Genomic DNA, 16,122 nt, shown 5'->3' with positions numbered 1-16,122 from the left:
TGAGTTTATGGTTTTGTATGTCTTTTTTTTTTCATGGTGCTGAGAATGAACTTAAGATCTCATGTATGTGTTCCGTCCATGCTAGGTAAGAGTTCTACCACTGAACTGTAGTCCTAGACCTTGTTTCTTTTTTCTTTCACTTAAAATTTTTTATTTTAGGTGTATGTGTGTGTGCCGATACATAGGTTTGTGCACTGCATGTGTGTCTAGTGTCAGAAGACTGTGTCTGGATCTCCTGGAACTAGAGTTACAGATGGTTGTGAGCTGTTGGGTGGGTACAAGGAATTGAACCTGGTTCTGCTGGACTTGCATTGAGTGCTTAACTACTGAGCCACCTTTCCAACTCCATGGTTTCTTTCTTTCTTTCTTTTTTTTTAAAAAGAATATTGTTTTGGTATCTAAAATTTCATCAGGGATACATTTTTTAAGGGATGTCGTCTTTGTGAGAACATCAGACACCGACTGTGGGACCATGGATGGTAGTCTTTTCATCTCTCCATCACCATTGTTTGATTGACCAGACTTATATGTCAGATGACTCTGTACATTGCTGTATGAGGAGCTCTTATCTTTTATTGGGGACAGTGAGCTGTTGGGAAACAAATGAGTTCTGTATGGCAAACAGTTTGGAGAACACAGCTTTGCTTGGAGAAAAAACCAAAGCTGTTCTCCAAGGGTCAATTACTTACTTTTGAAATGTTGTTAATCTCTGGATAGCCCGACGGTTATAGCTCTATCATGGAGGGTGGGTGTAAGCCCACATTACAGTCTTCTTGATGCTCATGGAGAGTTTGTTTGGCCATTTTCCTGTAAGATGTGATTGGCTTAAGCCGCTGTTTGTCTCTTAACAAGGCTGTCAAAGAGCTCTCACTGGGAGCTGAAGTGGTAGCTTCACATTTTCTTGTTTACATGGCCTTGAGTTGAATAATCTATAGTTTCTACATCAGGCATATCGTTCAAACTGCTTATCCATTTAGTGAGGGTGATTTTAGTTAAAAGGCATGAGAATTATAAAGAGGCGTAGGCACCTCAGAGCTGTGGGTGCACTCCTTGCTACTAGAGCTGGTGCTTGCTCTAGCAGAGCTCGCTGGCTTGTGTTCCTTGCCCAGCATGCCTTACTTCAGTTGTCTCATAGTTACCATCTTCTGCTCCTTGGAGGGCTCTGACAGAGTAGATGAAGATGCAGGGTCATTCTGTAAGTGGCGTAGTGGGGAAGTTGGCAGTTTCTCTTTTTAGAATGAATGTGAAGAGGCATTTTAACTTTTTTCTCCAAGCATCATCTCAGCAAATCCCTGAGGTGGGTGTGTCTCTTATCGGAAAATGTTGTCTTAGAAAATGAGCTTAACTTTCTTGTTAAGCTTCAGGTTTCCTGAGAAGATGGACATCAAGCTACCTAATTGGGAAATAAGGTAATTTAGTATCTGGCGTGTGGACAAAGGTTATTGTAATCTCAGTTTCAATAGACCAATCTCTATTTTAAGTAAACTTTAAAAATAAATGATATGAAGGTTGGCCAGGCTGGAAGAACTGTTGGGTCTTTGCTTCAGCCCCTGAGTAGCTGGTACTATTGGAATGTGTGATTGTGCCTAGCTGAAAGCTGGTTTTGACTTTTTTATTTGTGACATGAGGTCTAAAATAAGTTGAGCAGACTGGCTTTGAACTTGCTTTATAGCCCAAACAGGAACTGGCCTTCACAATCCTCCTGCCTCATCCTCCTGAGTAACTGGTGTGTGTGTGTGTGTGTGTGTGTGTGTGTGTGTGTGTGTGTGTGTGTATGCGTGTGTGTGTGTGTGTGTATGTGCATATGTGTGTGTGTGTGTGTATGCGTGTGTGTATGCATGTATATATTTGTGTTTATGAGTTCAGGTGTGTTTGTGTCATAGTGGATCACAGGACGCCCTTGGGTGTCAATCCTCAATTTCCATTTTGTTTTGAGACAATGCCACATTTTTGTTGTTTGCTGTTATGCATGGCCAAGCTAGCTGGCCCATGAGCTTCTAGGATATTCTCCTGTTTCTGCCTCCTGCCTACTACCTTTGCTTAGCTTTTTTACGTGGGTTCTGAGGACTCAAACTCAGATCTTTAGGCACAGGAAGCACTTTGTCCACCAAGTAATGGCTCATTTTAACTATTAGGGGCCAGGGCATAGTACAGAGAAACTAGAGTGTTCCTGCATGCATACATGAACATATGAGAAGGCAAAAGGGGCTCTTGTATATGTGCTTATAATTCACTTTTCCATGGATAAGTGATTTCAATAGGTTGCAAATCAACTTCATCATGAACAGATTTATGATAGGAGAATACATTAACTGATTGTGTAATAAAAAAACAATCTAGGAAAAGACACTTCTATCCTGAGTTACTGGAGTAGCTTATTGGTTGGCTTAACTGCCTTCATGAATAGTCAGTCTGGAGGACAAGCTATTCTGAACCAGAAGTGGGGTGGGAACTTAACCTCTGAGAGAAATGTAAAGTCCATGTGAAGGAGACCCACTGACCTACTGACCTTCCCCCTTCCCCACCCCATCCCTTGTCCCCGATGAAAAGTGATCCTCCGCGTATTGAATTTGTTTTTGAACCATTTGTACATTTTAGTTTTCTATTTAAGAAATCTTTTTCAAAACTTAAGTCATTAACATTTTCTCTCATGCTTTCTTAGATCCCAAAATAGGAACTCAAAGTCTCCAAAAAGAAATGACAAGGGAACGGAAGTGCTAATTACCCCATTTGATAAGTGCAGGTTCTGTGTATGAGTTGTATTATCACACTGTACCCCATTAATGTGTATGACTATTACATGTTAATAAAATATTACAAGCAAGCTCCAAAGAAACAGTTACAGTTTGGGTGTTCACATTTATGCTGGTAATGCATATTTAACTCATTTACCTGTGCCTTTAACTGATCATAACTCATTAAGTTGCTTATTTTCCACTTGGGGTTTCATCTAATTTTCACCATCTTTTTTATTCATTCATTTATATGAGGTTTCAAATAGAAAAGACACAAGATTTGATGTTGTCTTAGATTGAGGTGCACAAAGAAGACCTCAGACTCTAGAGGGATCTTGTAACTGCTCTATGAGTAAGTCAACCAATCTCTGGTTAGTTTTTACCATTGCATTGGTGCTTTGTCAACACAAAAGCCTGCTCATCTGTTACCTCTGTATGTACCAAGTTGACGGACGGTTCCTTTGCCATTGAGAACATAGTGTAATATGGTCCTACTGTCTGAGAACTGACCTGTGGAGGCAGTAGTGCTTCTGAGGTGGGCAATCGGAGACATTAGTTCAACCAGTGGTGCCCTCTATTCTATATGTGTCTTTACTTCCATATGCAGTCATAAAAGATAGCTGTCATCTGTGTATCATGGGAATTATAACCCATATTTTGTGCAGCTTAGGTCCAAGAACATTAACATGGCAGAATTAGGTAGCACAGGTGAAGAGAGGCCCAGATGCAGTATCTCTTATTTGTGGTCTCTGGTCTGTGCACTTGAAGAAATGATGCCACATAACCTGTGTGTTGGGTAAGTGTTGTTAGGCCACTGTGGTTTCCCTTCTGAAGTCCCTGCCGGCCCTGACACAGAATTATAGGCTACCTTGCCTATGTCTGACCACGACCAGTGTTCTTCGTGGTTTCTGTGCTCTGTAGGCTTCAGGTTAACCAAAATCAGTTTGCCTGTGGTCTTGCAGGGGCTGCCGGAGCCAGACTTCTGAGACAGCTGACCCTAAGCTGCTCTTTTGTTTTCTCTTCCTTTGCAGTGGAGGCCATAGTGGAGTTTGATTACCAGGCCCAGCATGATGATGAGCTGACGATCAGCGTGGGTGAGGTCATCACCAACATCAGGAAGGAGGATGGAGGCTGGTGGGAGGGACAGATCAACGGCAGGAGAGGTTTGTTCCCTGACAACTTTGTAAGAGTGAGTACAAAGCCAACCCCTTTTTTTCTATTTTCTGTGTGGGCTTTACTGACCAAAAGGTTGTGGGGGCCATGAGAATAACATGCACAGGGCACTTAGGACTTCACTGGGTGGTGTCAAAAGAGCACGTATAATTTTACTCCATATATATGGGATATCTGTTTTTAAGTGACTTCTTTTCAGACCCGAAATGATCTTCCCCGCAACGGTTTATCACCTTTTAGAAAATGCTGAGAATATATAAAGTGTGAGAAATTGTCTGGTTTATATCCTTTAAGAGTTTGAGAAGAGTGTTCCTTTTTTACATTCCATGTAAAAGGGAATTTGAAACTCAGTCTTGACCATGTGCATTGGTGACCTTCAAGGCAAATGCAGAATCTAAAAGATGCTTTTTACTACTTTCTACTCATAGGCTTGCCTTTGTCATAGGAGCAGTTTCATTTCCCTTTTCTCGTTTATGTCTATGAAGCATTGACTAACATCTATTTTGTTAGGAAGATTTTGAAACCTATGCCCGTGGTCAAACTCATTTAGGGCTTAATTAGAAAGGGTTTCTCATTCCTGTTAATAAATGATGTGTCTCAATTGTTGTAAACAATAGTGTGAGTTTGGAGGTTAAGGAGAGGTTGCCTGTGGGAAATATTAAACCAGGTCTAAAAGACATAGTACCATAAATTTCCAGTCCCATTCTGGAGAAGAGATGATTACCCGCCATTCTTGGAGAATCCCCAGACCTGTAACTGAGCTCTCTGTGGTACCAGACCATATTTAGGGGTGTGTCTTGCCTGTATAGAGTAGTTTTTTGGGAAATCTTGGACCCAGAGAATCATGTATTCCCCTCACAGGAGCCTCAAGGGCTGGGTGGGAAGGCTTTCTAGGGGTTGTTGGTGAAACCATGTAAAGAACTACAAGTTTCCAGTGCTTGGGCCTCCTACCTTTACCCTGTGGGAATCTTAACTGAATAGGAGTCCAATTCAGTTTCTCTTCAGGATCTTGCCCCCAGATGGCCATGTCAATCTCTCTTTCTCTTCGCTTTTGGTGTACAGAAAGCTGGGAGCAGAGTTCAGCTGAAATATGCTGATAAACCTTACTTTGGCTTTCTGTGGTAGGAATGTTGAGACTATGCTGGAACCAGGCCTTCCTCCCATTCTTGGGGTAGGAAAGCACAACTTCTGGGCTACCACTGATTGACTCTGTTGATGTCTAACTGGGAGGTAATTCTTGGGCCTTTCCAAACAAATCTTACCACTTTGGAAAAGGACTGTTCTTGAAGTTAGGCCAAACTTGAATGTGAAAGGAGAGGTTTCCCAAAGGAGGGGCCAGTGCTTGGGGTGAAAATGAAGGAGGAAATAATGGGGCACAGGATGTGGCAGAGAGAGAAGAAAACCCTGGGAAGGAGAATGGGCCTCAGGAACGGGTGGAGAAGTGTGAGAAAGATGTAGGGGACGGGAAAAGAAGAGGAGCATGGGAGGAAGAGACTCCCCTGTGAGCTTCAGTTTAGAAGGCAAGTTCTGTTCTAGAAGTGTTTAGGGTCCTTTATTAGCTTAGTAGCCCCTGGCTTCTAACCACAGATACAGAGAACTGAATTGGAAGGCATTGAGCCAACCTCTAGAATTGGTTTTGGGCTCAGTCTTCATATGCTAAGAGGGGTTGTGGAAGACAGATGGGAACCAGGGTAGAAATTATCCAGAGTCTAGTCAGTGACCCTCCTCCCTTTGGCAGCGCTGCTGAACGGGAGGTGCTTTCCCTGTGATGTAGGGTGATATGGTCCTTTTGGTCAGGTAGTCCTTCACTGCCGTGGCTTAGACTTGGGAACCATCGCCTGCAGACCCCTACATGTAATGGGCTTTGGCTCCAGGGGTGCTTGAAGGTAAGACAGAAGGGAGGTAGAGCACAGAGATCTGGGGCTACTCCTTATGCTCCTATACGTGGGGTGGCCCTGGGATGCCTGGATACCTTTTCTTTGTTTGTTTTGTTTTTTTATTAGATATTTTTTATTTACATTTCAAATGTTATTCCCTTTCCTGGTTTCCCAGACATAAGCCCCCTATCCCTTGCCCCTCCCTTCTTCTATAAGGGTGTTCCCCCTCCCCAACCACCCTCCTTCCAGCCCTGACATTCTCCTACATCGGGGAGTCCAGCCTTGACAGGACCAAGGGCTTCTCCTTCCATTGGTGCCCAACAAGGCCATCCTCTGCTACATATGAAGCTGAAGCCGTGGGTCAGTCCATGTGTAGTCTTTGGGTAGTGGTTTAGTCCCTGGGAGCTCTGGTTGGTTGGTATTGCTGTTCTTATGGGGTTGCAAGCCCCTTCAGCTCCTTCAATCCTTTCTCTAATTCCCCCAACAGGGACCCTGGTCTCAGTTCAATGGTTAGCTGTAAGCATCCGACTCTGTATTTCTCACGCTCTGGCAGAGCCTTTCAGGAGACAGCTATATCAGGCTCCTGTGAGCATGCACTTCTTGGCTTCATCAATATTGTCTAGTTTGGCTAACTGTATGTATATATATGGCCTGCATCCCTAGGTGGGGCAGGCTCTGAATGGCCATTCCTTCAGTCTCTGCTCCAAACTTTGTCTCCATATCTCCTCCTATTATATAACAAATATTTTTGTTCTCCCTTTCATAAAGACCTCGGTCGTCCTTCTCCTTGAGCTGCATGTGGTCTGTGGATTGTATCTTGGGTAATCCGAGCTTTGGGCTAATACCCAGTTATCAGCTGCCTGTATTCCATAACCAGAGAACTGGTTGCTCATATTCAAGTCCTCTCTCCTCCACAATTCCTGGGGCCTTTGTCTTTAGAACTTTGCTACTGTCCTAAGGTGTTTCTTTACTTTATCCGATTGAAAAATCTGTTTATTAATGTGGCCCCAGGTTTTATCTGAGCATGCTATTTCCTTTTATAAGCCCAACTCCCTCATCGACTGCTCTGGGGATTAAATGGCACTAAACTGGCAATCCTTGAGCATAGTGGCAGCCAGCTATTAAGTGTGCCTTTCATCCTGTTACTACATAAAGGAATGGCCTTCTCTCTTTGTCTTTTCTAATCAGTTGTCTACTAACCTAGGCTTGAGTCCTTGTTCAGTGAAAGGAAGTCACATTCTAGGGAGGCACTTGGCCCACCTATGGTAGATGGATTAGAAATGTCTGGGGGCCACACCACTTGTGGCTGTCACAAACTATGGAAATTTTGATTCTTTTTGATGGCTGAGTGTATTTCAAGTCTTCACCCTTAGGCTTATTATTCAAAACTCAGTAGGTGGATGCAAAGGAGTTTAACAACAATTCAAACTCCTGTAGCGAATTTTCAAAAGAAAATGTGTTTTTAAGCAATAACAATCATATTGGCATGCATCTGCCAGTTTTGAATATTTTATTTAGCTTAAGAATTAATTTGTCTCGGATCAAATTAAGTAATCTTGTGGAGTTCCATCATTTATTTGTGTGCCTCTGTTGATGTTATCACCATCAGAGAGCTGCCTTAAGTACTTTCTCAGTTCCTTTATCAAATCCCTAGTGCCCCATTTGAGCACATTTTCCTGAAATAATGGCTTTCAGAGACTCCCTTCAATTCCCTCAGTCAAGCATCTCTACCATATTCGCGGTGTGCGCTGTGTTCACTCATCTCATTATTCAGAACAGGGTGATCCTTTGCTAGCTCTTAGTGTGTCTGTTTGTTTCTTTGTCCCACTTTTCTTTAGTTGATTTTATTCATTTACATTAAATAGGTCAGAATCTTTTCAGATCCATCTCTTTGCTGCACTCCCTCTTTCCTACTTCTTTTCTTAGAATCTCTTTTTTATTGTTTGAAAATTTCATATAGGATATGATGTTTAGATCAAATATACCTTTCCATTCCCTCCCTGCCAATTCCTCCCCTATCTTTCCTACTACTTCCCCTTCTCACCTTCATATATTCTGTCCTTTTTAAGAAAAATCATGGAGTCCATTTAGTACTGCCTACATGGATCTCAGGGGCCGAATCCCTGAAGAAGACCCACTCTTCCTCCCTCAGGATCCATTACTTGGTAATAGCTACTTAGATAGGACTGAAACTTCAGGAGCTGGCCCTTATCCATGTTGGTATTCAGAGTTTCTTGATTTTGTACATGCAGTCATGGCTCTGTGAGTCCATTTGTAAAATGGTATTGTCATGCCCTGCAAATACTGTTTTATGTAGGTGTCCACTACTACTGGTTTTTTCAGTCTGTCTGCCCTGTCTTCCATGATGATCCCTAAGCTTTGGGGGTGGGGAGGGAATATGTCTTAGTTAGGGTTTCTTTTGCTGTGAAGAGGCACCACAACCCTGGCAATTCTTATAAAGGAAAGCATTTAATTGGGGCTGGCTTTTTAGTCAATTAGCATCAGGGTGGGAAACATGGTGGCATGCAGGCCGTGGTGCTGGAGAGGTAGCTGAGAGGTCTACATCTGGATCTGCAGACAGGAGGAAGTAACAGTGACACACTAGCCAAGTTTGAGCATCTGAGACCTCAAAGCCCACCCTCACTTCCTCCAACAAAACCACACCTACTCCAACAAGGCCACACCTTCCAATGGTGCCACTCCCTATGGGCCTATGGGGGCTATTTTATTCAAACCACGACAGAATGTGATAATAGATGTCCCACTCAGGGCTGAACACTCTAGTCACTTATCCTCTGCATGTTGATCAGTGCTGGATCTCTATTAATTACCATATACTGATATATGTTTAGGATGTTTGTCTCTCCAAAAAATTAATTTATTTAAAAGATAAAATTTACATAGAGTAAAATGAATGTCATTCGCATCCATTATGATTTTTGTTTTTATATCAGAATGTACCTTTACAGCCACTATCAAGACCAATACTGTTTTGGCCATCTCATCCCATAAACTTCTCTTGATTTTTCCTAGACATTTTCCCCCCCATCCCCAGGTAGTCAACCTATTATAATAGGTTAGTGTTCCCATACTTGAATTGGCATGTAAGTAGGGCTGTAAGAGCATGTGCAAGGTTATATAAGAAAAGAAATTGTTGCATGTATCAGTACTTAATTATTGCCATATAGTTTTACACGATAATGAATATATCATAACTTATCAAACCCTCTTTTGTTTAATGGCTGTTTGAGTTTTTTAAATTTTATTTTTCTTGGATATTTTATGTATTTACATTTCAAATGTGATCCCCTTTCTCCCCACCCCCCTGCTTCTTTGAGGATGCTCCCACTCTAACCTCAACACCCTGGCATTCCCTTACACAGTGTGAACGAGCCTTTGCAGGACCAAGGGCTTCTCCTCCCATTGATGCCAGACAATGCCATTCTTTGCTACATATGCAGCTGGAGCCATGGGTCTGTCCATGTATACTCTTTGGGTAGTAGTTTAGTCCCTGGGACCTCTGGTAGGATCTGGTTGTGGGTTGTTTCATTTGGAGATTTTTGTGACATTCTTGTATGTGTTCTATAAAGACAAATATTCATTTCATTCATACATATACATATACATATACATATACATATACATATACATATACATATACATATACATATACATATATATGGATGTCACCTTGATTTCAGCCAGTAGGCTTTTTTTTTTCTGTCTAAAGAAGCTCGGGCATCTATAAGGAGTGGTGATATGTGTTCTGCAAGTGCTTTGAGCATCTTGTCTGCTGGTTAAGCCCAGTGAACGAATCACCCTGAATCCTGGTGAGTCTGACTGGTAAAGAAACCTGAAGCACAGAGCTCAGTTTCTTGGAGCTGATTTGATTGGGGGCCAGGAACTATCAAAGGCTAATCCTTATATTATTAAAAACATGCACATAGAGACCATGTATCTAAGCTCTCTTGGACTCACTTAATGAGGAAACCGGTGGAATAACAAAACTTGATTTACTGAGGATATGAGGAACTGATTAAAAAGTCAGTGGAATATTCAAATAAGACTGTAAAGTGAGATGTAACACTGGCTCATGTCTTAGAGGACAATAAAGCCCTAACCTTTGGAGCTAGCATCTCTAGCAGAAGAGTAAAAAAAAAAAAAAAAAGCTGAATGTCATACTGTGTTTCCTATGAGTTCTTCTTTCACTTTTGTAGGGCTGTAAAATGTCCTAATAAAGTATTAGTCAATTTATATTTCCAGGGAGCCAGATGTCCCTCCTGGGGTCTCCCTTAAGAAAATGCATTAACATAACACTAGAAGGTCCTATGATGATGACCATGGGCTTTTTTGTCTTTGTTTTATTTTGTTTTGGCCCTAGTTTCCAGGTTTGAGTGTTATTCTCATGAATTGACCATAAAAGACCATAGCATGTTTTACAATATTAGGAAAAAAACACAGTGAATCACCATAGTCATTTAATAAAGAAATCTATATCCTTTCTAAGACCTCAAACAGCCACATAAAATAGAGGGCAGCTGTACAGGCTCATGTGGGCTCTTTCTTTGGATTTAATTACCAGTATCATCCTTTAAAAACCTTACTCTGAGATGGACCCAACATGGTGCTTTGACCTTTTCTCTTGACATGGGCTCCCAGGTGACCCATGGTAAAGCGAAGCAGGATGAGACACTTTATCATTTATATGCAGAAAGCAGGAAGCTGTGGTAGGGGTTAAAAGACTATGGTTGTTGATCTTGCAACGCGTGTGAGGAAGTGAGCTGTTTTCTTGGCCCGGTGTCCATGGAAGTAGTTTTGTATGCCTCCTGCCTGCGCCATTGTTGAAAGCTGAAGTGTGCTTACTTACAGTTTGCATTCTATGCCTGTGAAGTGTAACAGTTCTCAGCTCAATTTCCCAGCTCCTTACATCTCCCTTGCTAGGTGTTTGAGTTCTGTTTTTTTGGCATATTCAGAGCTTTCTGTTTTTGTATTTGTGTAAAGATTGGCCAGTGCAGTCCCTAAGTGAGGCAAAAAGCCAATACTCTACATGCCTGTGTCACTTTGAGACAAAGCTCAGAGCTTTGCTGCTGTTCTTGACTTAGGAAAGGAGTAGGAATCTCCTTCAACAAGTGGCGTGAAGTAGACATTTCCACATTGCTCTTTTGTACTCAGCATCATTCTTGGATTTCTTTTCAAAAAATTGTGCTTGCTTTCTGCTTTCCACCCAAAGGTATAGTGGTGATTATTTTCAAGATCCTTGTTGCTTTTCGAAAAGTTGCAGGGGATTTTGCAGGTGCCTTTCATTATGGGTAGAGACTCTTTTTTTTTTTTTTTCAGTTCTGAGGAAGGAATCCAGTCTCACACATGCCAGGCAAATACTCAAGCAATGGGCCAGTCTCTTTTTGCTCGCATTTCACAATGAAGTGCTTGGGTACATGAACTCCCACACTAGACATTTGTTGGGTGTCTGCTAGAGAGGATGCTAGCCAGTGGGTAAACATCAAAGGATATGAGCATAATGAAGACACATCGAATGGGGTGTCATATTGTCACAAATATAACTTCTCTTCACAGAAAAAAAATGTACTGTGCCTGTACCTTGGCCTTGGAGAACATGTGTTAGGCATTGTTCTGCAAAGATGATTGACAAAAGTGTTTCGGATTAAAATGTCACTTGAGAAGTTTCTGTGTTTATTCATAAGGCAAGTACTTGAAAACACTAGATAAACTGTTTTTAGGTGGTAATTGCTAGGCTACTTTATGGAATCAACATAGCTACATTGTACTCAAGGCTCACTGGCTGCCTAACATTGCATGTGTAATCTGAGTGCAGTAGTCAGAATGTATTGAGCACTCGCTGTTTGCCAGGCAGGAAGGAAGTTAAGCCCTTTGTGTGCATTATTTATGATTTCATGAAATTGTCCCATTCTATGACATAGTTACTGTTTTGCTTTAGAAAAAAACTGCTCGGAAAAGGCAAGAACACAGCGAATCCACATTAAGGGACTTAGCCACAGCTTCAAGAGCTAGTAGGGAGCAGAGACAACTCTAGAATCCAGGCAGCTGGCACTTAACCTGAGCCTCCAATCTGATAGCGTTATCTGGATGTCTGATTGCGTTCTACTCTATGCCATTACCACCTGCTGCATTATGCTTCCTCCAAAGGGCTTACCAAAAGGAATAGAATCAGATATGAAACCTTTAAAAAAAAAGCAGCCTTGACTGGGCATAGCAGCGCATGCCTTTAATTCCAGCACTCAAGAAGCAGAGGCTCGTGAATCTGGAAGTTTTGGGTCAGCCTGGTCTACACAGTGAGTTCCAGGCCATCCAGGGCCACTTACTAAGGTGCCGACTGAAAACGAAGAAGCAACAACAGTAACATGGCAGCTTTTATCTATGTGCGGGCTTGCACTCTTTTTCTTACATATTCCAAAGCAAGGCAATTAGGGAAAATATTTCATTTTTATTAATTAGTAGGCAAACTTGTCATTTTTCAGTACTTAAACTATGCCCTTTAAGTGGGAATACAACGGTTGCTTTCCATCCTTGGGGCCCCCTGCAGCAAGCCGTTCCAGCTCAAATTACATTTTCCTCATTAAACACATACTTCATTTTCAGAAAAACTCCTAAGTCTAACAACTGGAACTGTTGGAGTGATATTTCTCACAATGGCGTCTAAGTAGGAAGGACCTGAAGTAATTAACAGCATGTGTGATATGGAGGGGCCCGGAGCTCAGGCCTTCTAAGAGTTATAGTGCAGTTACAGTAGCACCTTGTGACTCGGGGAAAGCTGTGACCCTAGGGGCTTGTAGTACCCCTGATTGATTTGATTGTGTATAATAGAATCTTTTCTTTCCTTAATGACAAGAGTCTCAAATCCTAGCTTAGAAAGGGACTTTTAGAGCATGTGTTTTAACCCCTGGCTCTCTAGCAGATCACAATGTAAACTGTAGGACATTGCTGTGATCATTACTAGATATTAAAGCTTGTGTGTGTGTGTGTGTGGGGGGCTCCAGTTGAGGACTCTAACCAGTGCTATTCTGTTACTTGGCTGTACTCGCTGTGTGTTGAGCTGGCATAAGAGACTTAGAATATTTTATTTAAGTTTTGTTTTAAAGCCAGTCATAAGGGCTCACATTTGTCATCCCAGCGCTTGGGAGGTGGAAGCAGAGGGTCAGGAGTTTAGGATCATCCTCCACTACATATAAAGTTCAAGGCCAGCTTGGACTACATGAGGTCCTGTGTCAAAACAAAACAGCTCACATGATTTGCTATCTCAGAAAACTTGGTCATTCATTTTATTCTGCACTGATAGGGCAGCAGCATCATTTGTATCTCTAGCTTTCCTCAAGAACACGAATTGGTAGTTGGTGACTTATACTTGAAAACGTTATGTTTCTAAAGTACGCTTTTTCTCTATATGATATATATAATATATATATACATACACACACATATATATGTATATATATACATATACACACACACATATATATGTATATATACATATACATACATACATACATATATATATACATATATATATATATTACAAAGTAGCTTTAGGAGTGACTGGTATAATCATGTTGGATATTGTAAAAAAAGAAAAGCCCACACTATATAAAGAACATAGGAATATGTAAATAAATATTCCTTTCAAGTCCACCAGAATGAATATAGTCAAACAGCAGAATCTCTGGATCAAGTCCTTAATTTTCTTTTAGTCCTTACTCAGGAGCAGTAAAATAAGCAGATGTCTAGAAATGATCTCAGAGGCTCCACCCTAAACCCTGACATCCTGTGAACAGGACAAGTGATCACTTGTGATTGTGGTTTGCTGAATGGCATAGCTGATCTGAAATGGGAGGTTATCCAGCTGGGCCTAATTTATTATCTGAACCTCTAAGCGTTGAGAGCTTTCTGTGTATACATGACAGAAGACGAAATCACACTAGAAGCTTGAGAAGGACTTTCTACTTTGAAGAGGGGTGTCACATGAGAGGCAATACACCAACCTGTACGAGCAGAGACTAGGCATTGGCTAGTAGCCACAGAAGATGTTAAGGCTTCAGACACAAAAATTAGATTCTGCCAAAAACCCAAGAGAGCTTAGAAATGCATTCCCTGAACCTCCAGATCAAAGTTCCTCCTGGCTAGCAGCTTGAAATGGCTTTGGACAACCCAGAATTGAGCCTACTAGCATTTTTGAACTTCAAAGCTTCCAGAAAATAAATGGATTTTGTTTGAAAATGTATTGTTTAATGTACAGATAGCAATTGGTCTGGGGGGAAGCTGTTATTCCCTGCTAGTGGCCTTGTAAATGGAGACTGACTTTTGTCATTGAGTGACACAGGGGGGAAACCCGTGGCAGGGTTCAGATTTCAAATACTATACAGCGCATTGTTGTTAGAGTTACCATGCTGAATATCAGGTCTCTAGAATTGATTTTGTATGCACCGTCTATTAGCTCTCTTTTTCTACAAGGCCGTCTTTGCTCAGGAACTCAGGAGTTAGGATGTCTGGGACTGATGAACATCTCAGCCCCACCTATACTACCTATTGCCCTCCCCTCTTCTACCTATACTACCTATTGCCCTCCCCTCTTCTACCTATACTACCTATTGCCCTCCCCTCTTATTTTCGAAGACGAAAGGCCTCTACATAGACTGCCAGTACTCCTAACTCCTCTATAGCATCTGCATCTGAGAGTATCCAACTGACAAACACCAAGAACTTTTCCAGCATCTCAGAGCGCCTTACTATTTGCATTAGTAGCTATTGCATAGCAGCTGATTAATGTAAACTAAACAGCATTCTCAGTTGCTCTGTAAGAGAAACAGAGGCACAGATTATCTAGAAATGTGTCATCTGATTTCTAACTGTTTTTGAGACTTTCCTGTTATCTTCTGACTGTTGGCTTTAAGGTTGATTACATTATGACCAGAGAATATACTCTGTATGATTTCAAGTCCTTTAAACAGGTTGAGGTTAGATGATGGTGATGGTGGTGGTGATGATGATAGATCACCACCGCCGCTGCCACCACCATCATCATCCAAGATAAGGTCTATAAATACTTAAAAGGAATGTGTACTAGACTCTGTAAGAGTGGAGTACACTGTAGCAGCCAACCAGAACCTTTTGGTTGATCATGTTGTTTAGTTCTAGATCGACACTGCTCTCCCACACAGTGGGAGGTGCTGGGAAAAGTACTAAGGTTTCCAGCTGCAGTTACAGATTGTCTGTCTCTCTTCTCACACTGTCTGATTTTGCTCCTCGACTTATCTCCTAATAAGCACCTCATAAATTGAAATGATCATAAGTCAAAAATACAGTTATTATACTTGACTTATAAAACATCAGTTACCAAGTATACCAAAGAGGATCAATTGTTCGCCCTCATGATTATGTGTCTGACTGGGAGCTGTGGCTTGCTGTCACTGCTCAATCTTCTGACAGAGTATTCTGCTGTCTGTCATTCAGAAAAATATCGAACTCCATGATCTGACATACAGTTTCAATGCAATTGCTGTTATTTTCAAATTGCATAAAGAAGAAAAATGGTAAGCAAACCACTACAAATTAGGAATCCTCTGCATCTTGAAGCTCCATTTTTAATTTTAAAATTCATCACATATCATATATAAATTATATACATAAAATGTGTTTTTTTTTTTTTTTGTTCTTTTTTTCGGAGCTGGGGACCGAACCCAGGGCCTTGCGCTTCCTAGGCAAGCGCTCTACCACTGAGCTAAATCCCCAACCCCATAAAATGTGTTTTTATTATATTTTTTCAAAGGTTTATTTATTTATATGAGTAGTGTCATTTTCTTCCGACACTCCAAAAGAGGGCCTTGGATCCCATTACAGATCCGTTGTGAGCCACCATGTGGTTGCTGGGAGTTGAACTCAGGACCTCTGGAAGAGCAGTCAGTGCTCTTAACCACTGTGCCATCTCTACAGCGCAATTATATTAAATATAATTTCCATTATGCTCTTTTATTCTTTGCCCCTTCTACTGTTCCTAAAGTTTTGTTTTGATGTGCAGACATGTGGGATTGTTAGATCTTCTTGGAGGAGTCTAGTTTTTATCATTGTTCATTTTTAGAGAAAACTGAAACCATCAAAGTCCAAAAGAACCTGGGAACAAATGGCTGACTGTCGTGCTGATTAGTATGCTGGTCCCTAGGTTCTCTCAGTATTGCAAATAAAACATCTGTTACAGAGTCCATGCTGGCATCCTGAGTTTCTCAGCTCTTCTCACCCCACTTCCTACCATATACACTCCAGCTCAAGGCCTTCCCTTCCCCCAGCTTCTGATGCCTGTATAACCCTGC

The 16,122-nt window shown here is 41.5% G+C and overlaps 1 protein-coding gene across 6 annotated transcripts in view; it reads left to right on the top strand.

Annotated features, from left to right (window-relative positions):
• Positions 1-16,122, top strand: part of Sh3kbp1 (SH3 domain containing kinase binding protein 1) — a 347,694-nt gene that overhangs the window by 50,087 nt on the left and 281,485 nt on the right. For all 6 annotated transcript variants that reach the window (XM_032890004.1, XM_032890006.1, XM_032890007.1 and 3 more), the window contains exon 2: positions 3,767-3,924. In XM_032890004.1, coding sequence (XP_032745895.1) covers positions 3,767-3,924 — 158 coding nt within the window. The remainder of the gene's footprint in view (positions 1-3,766; positions 3,925-16,122) is intronic.

This window comes from Rattus rattus, chromosome X (assembly GCF_011064425.1).
Source record: "Rattus rattus isolate New Zealand chromosome X, Rrattus_CSIRO_v1, whole genome shotgun sequence".
NCBI lineage: Eukaryota > Metazoa > Chordata > Mammalia > Rodentia > Muridae > Rattus > Rattus rattus.
The sequence above is the reverse complement of the archived record's forward strand: the minus strand, read 5'-3'. Positions and strand labels throughout refer to the sequence as shown.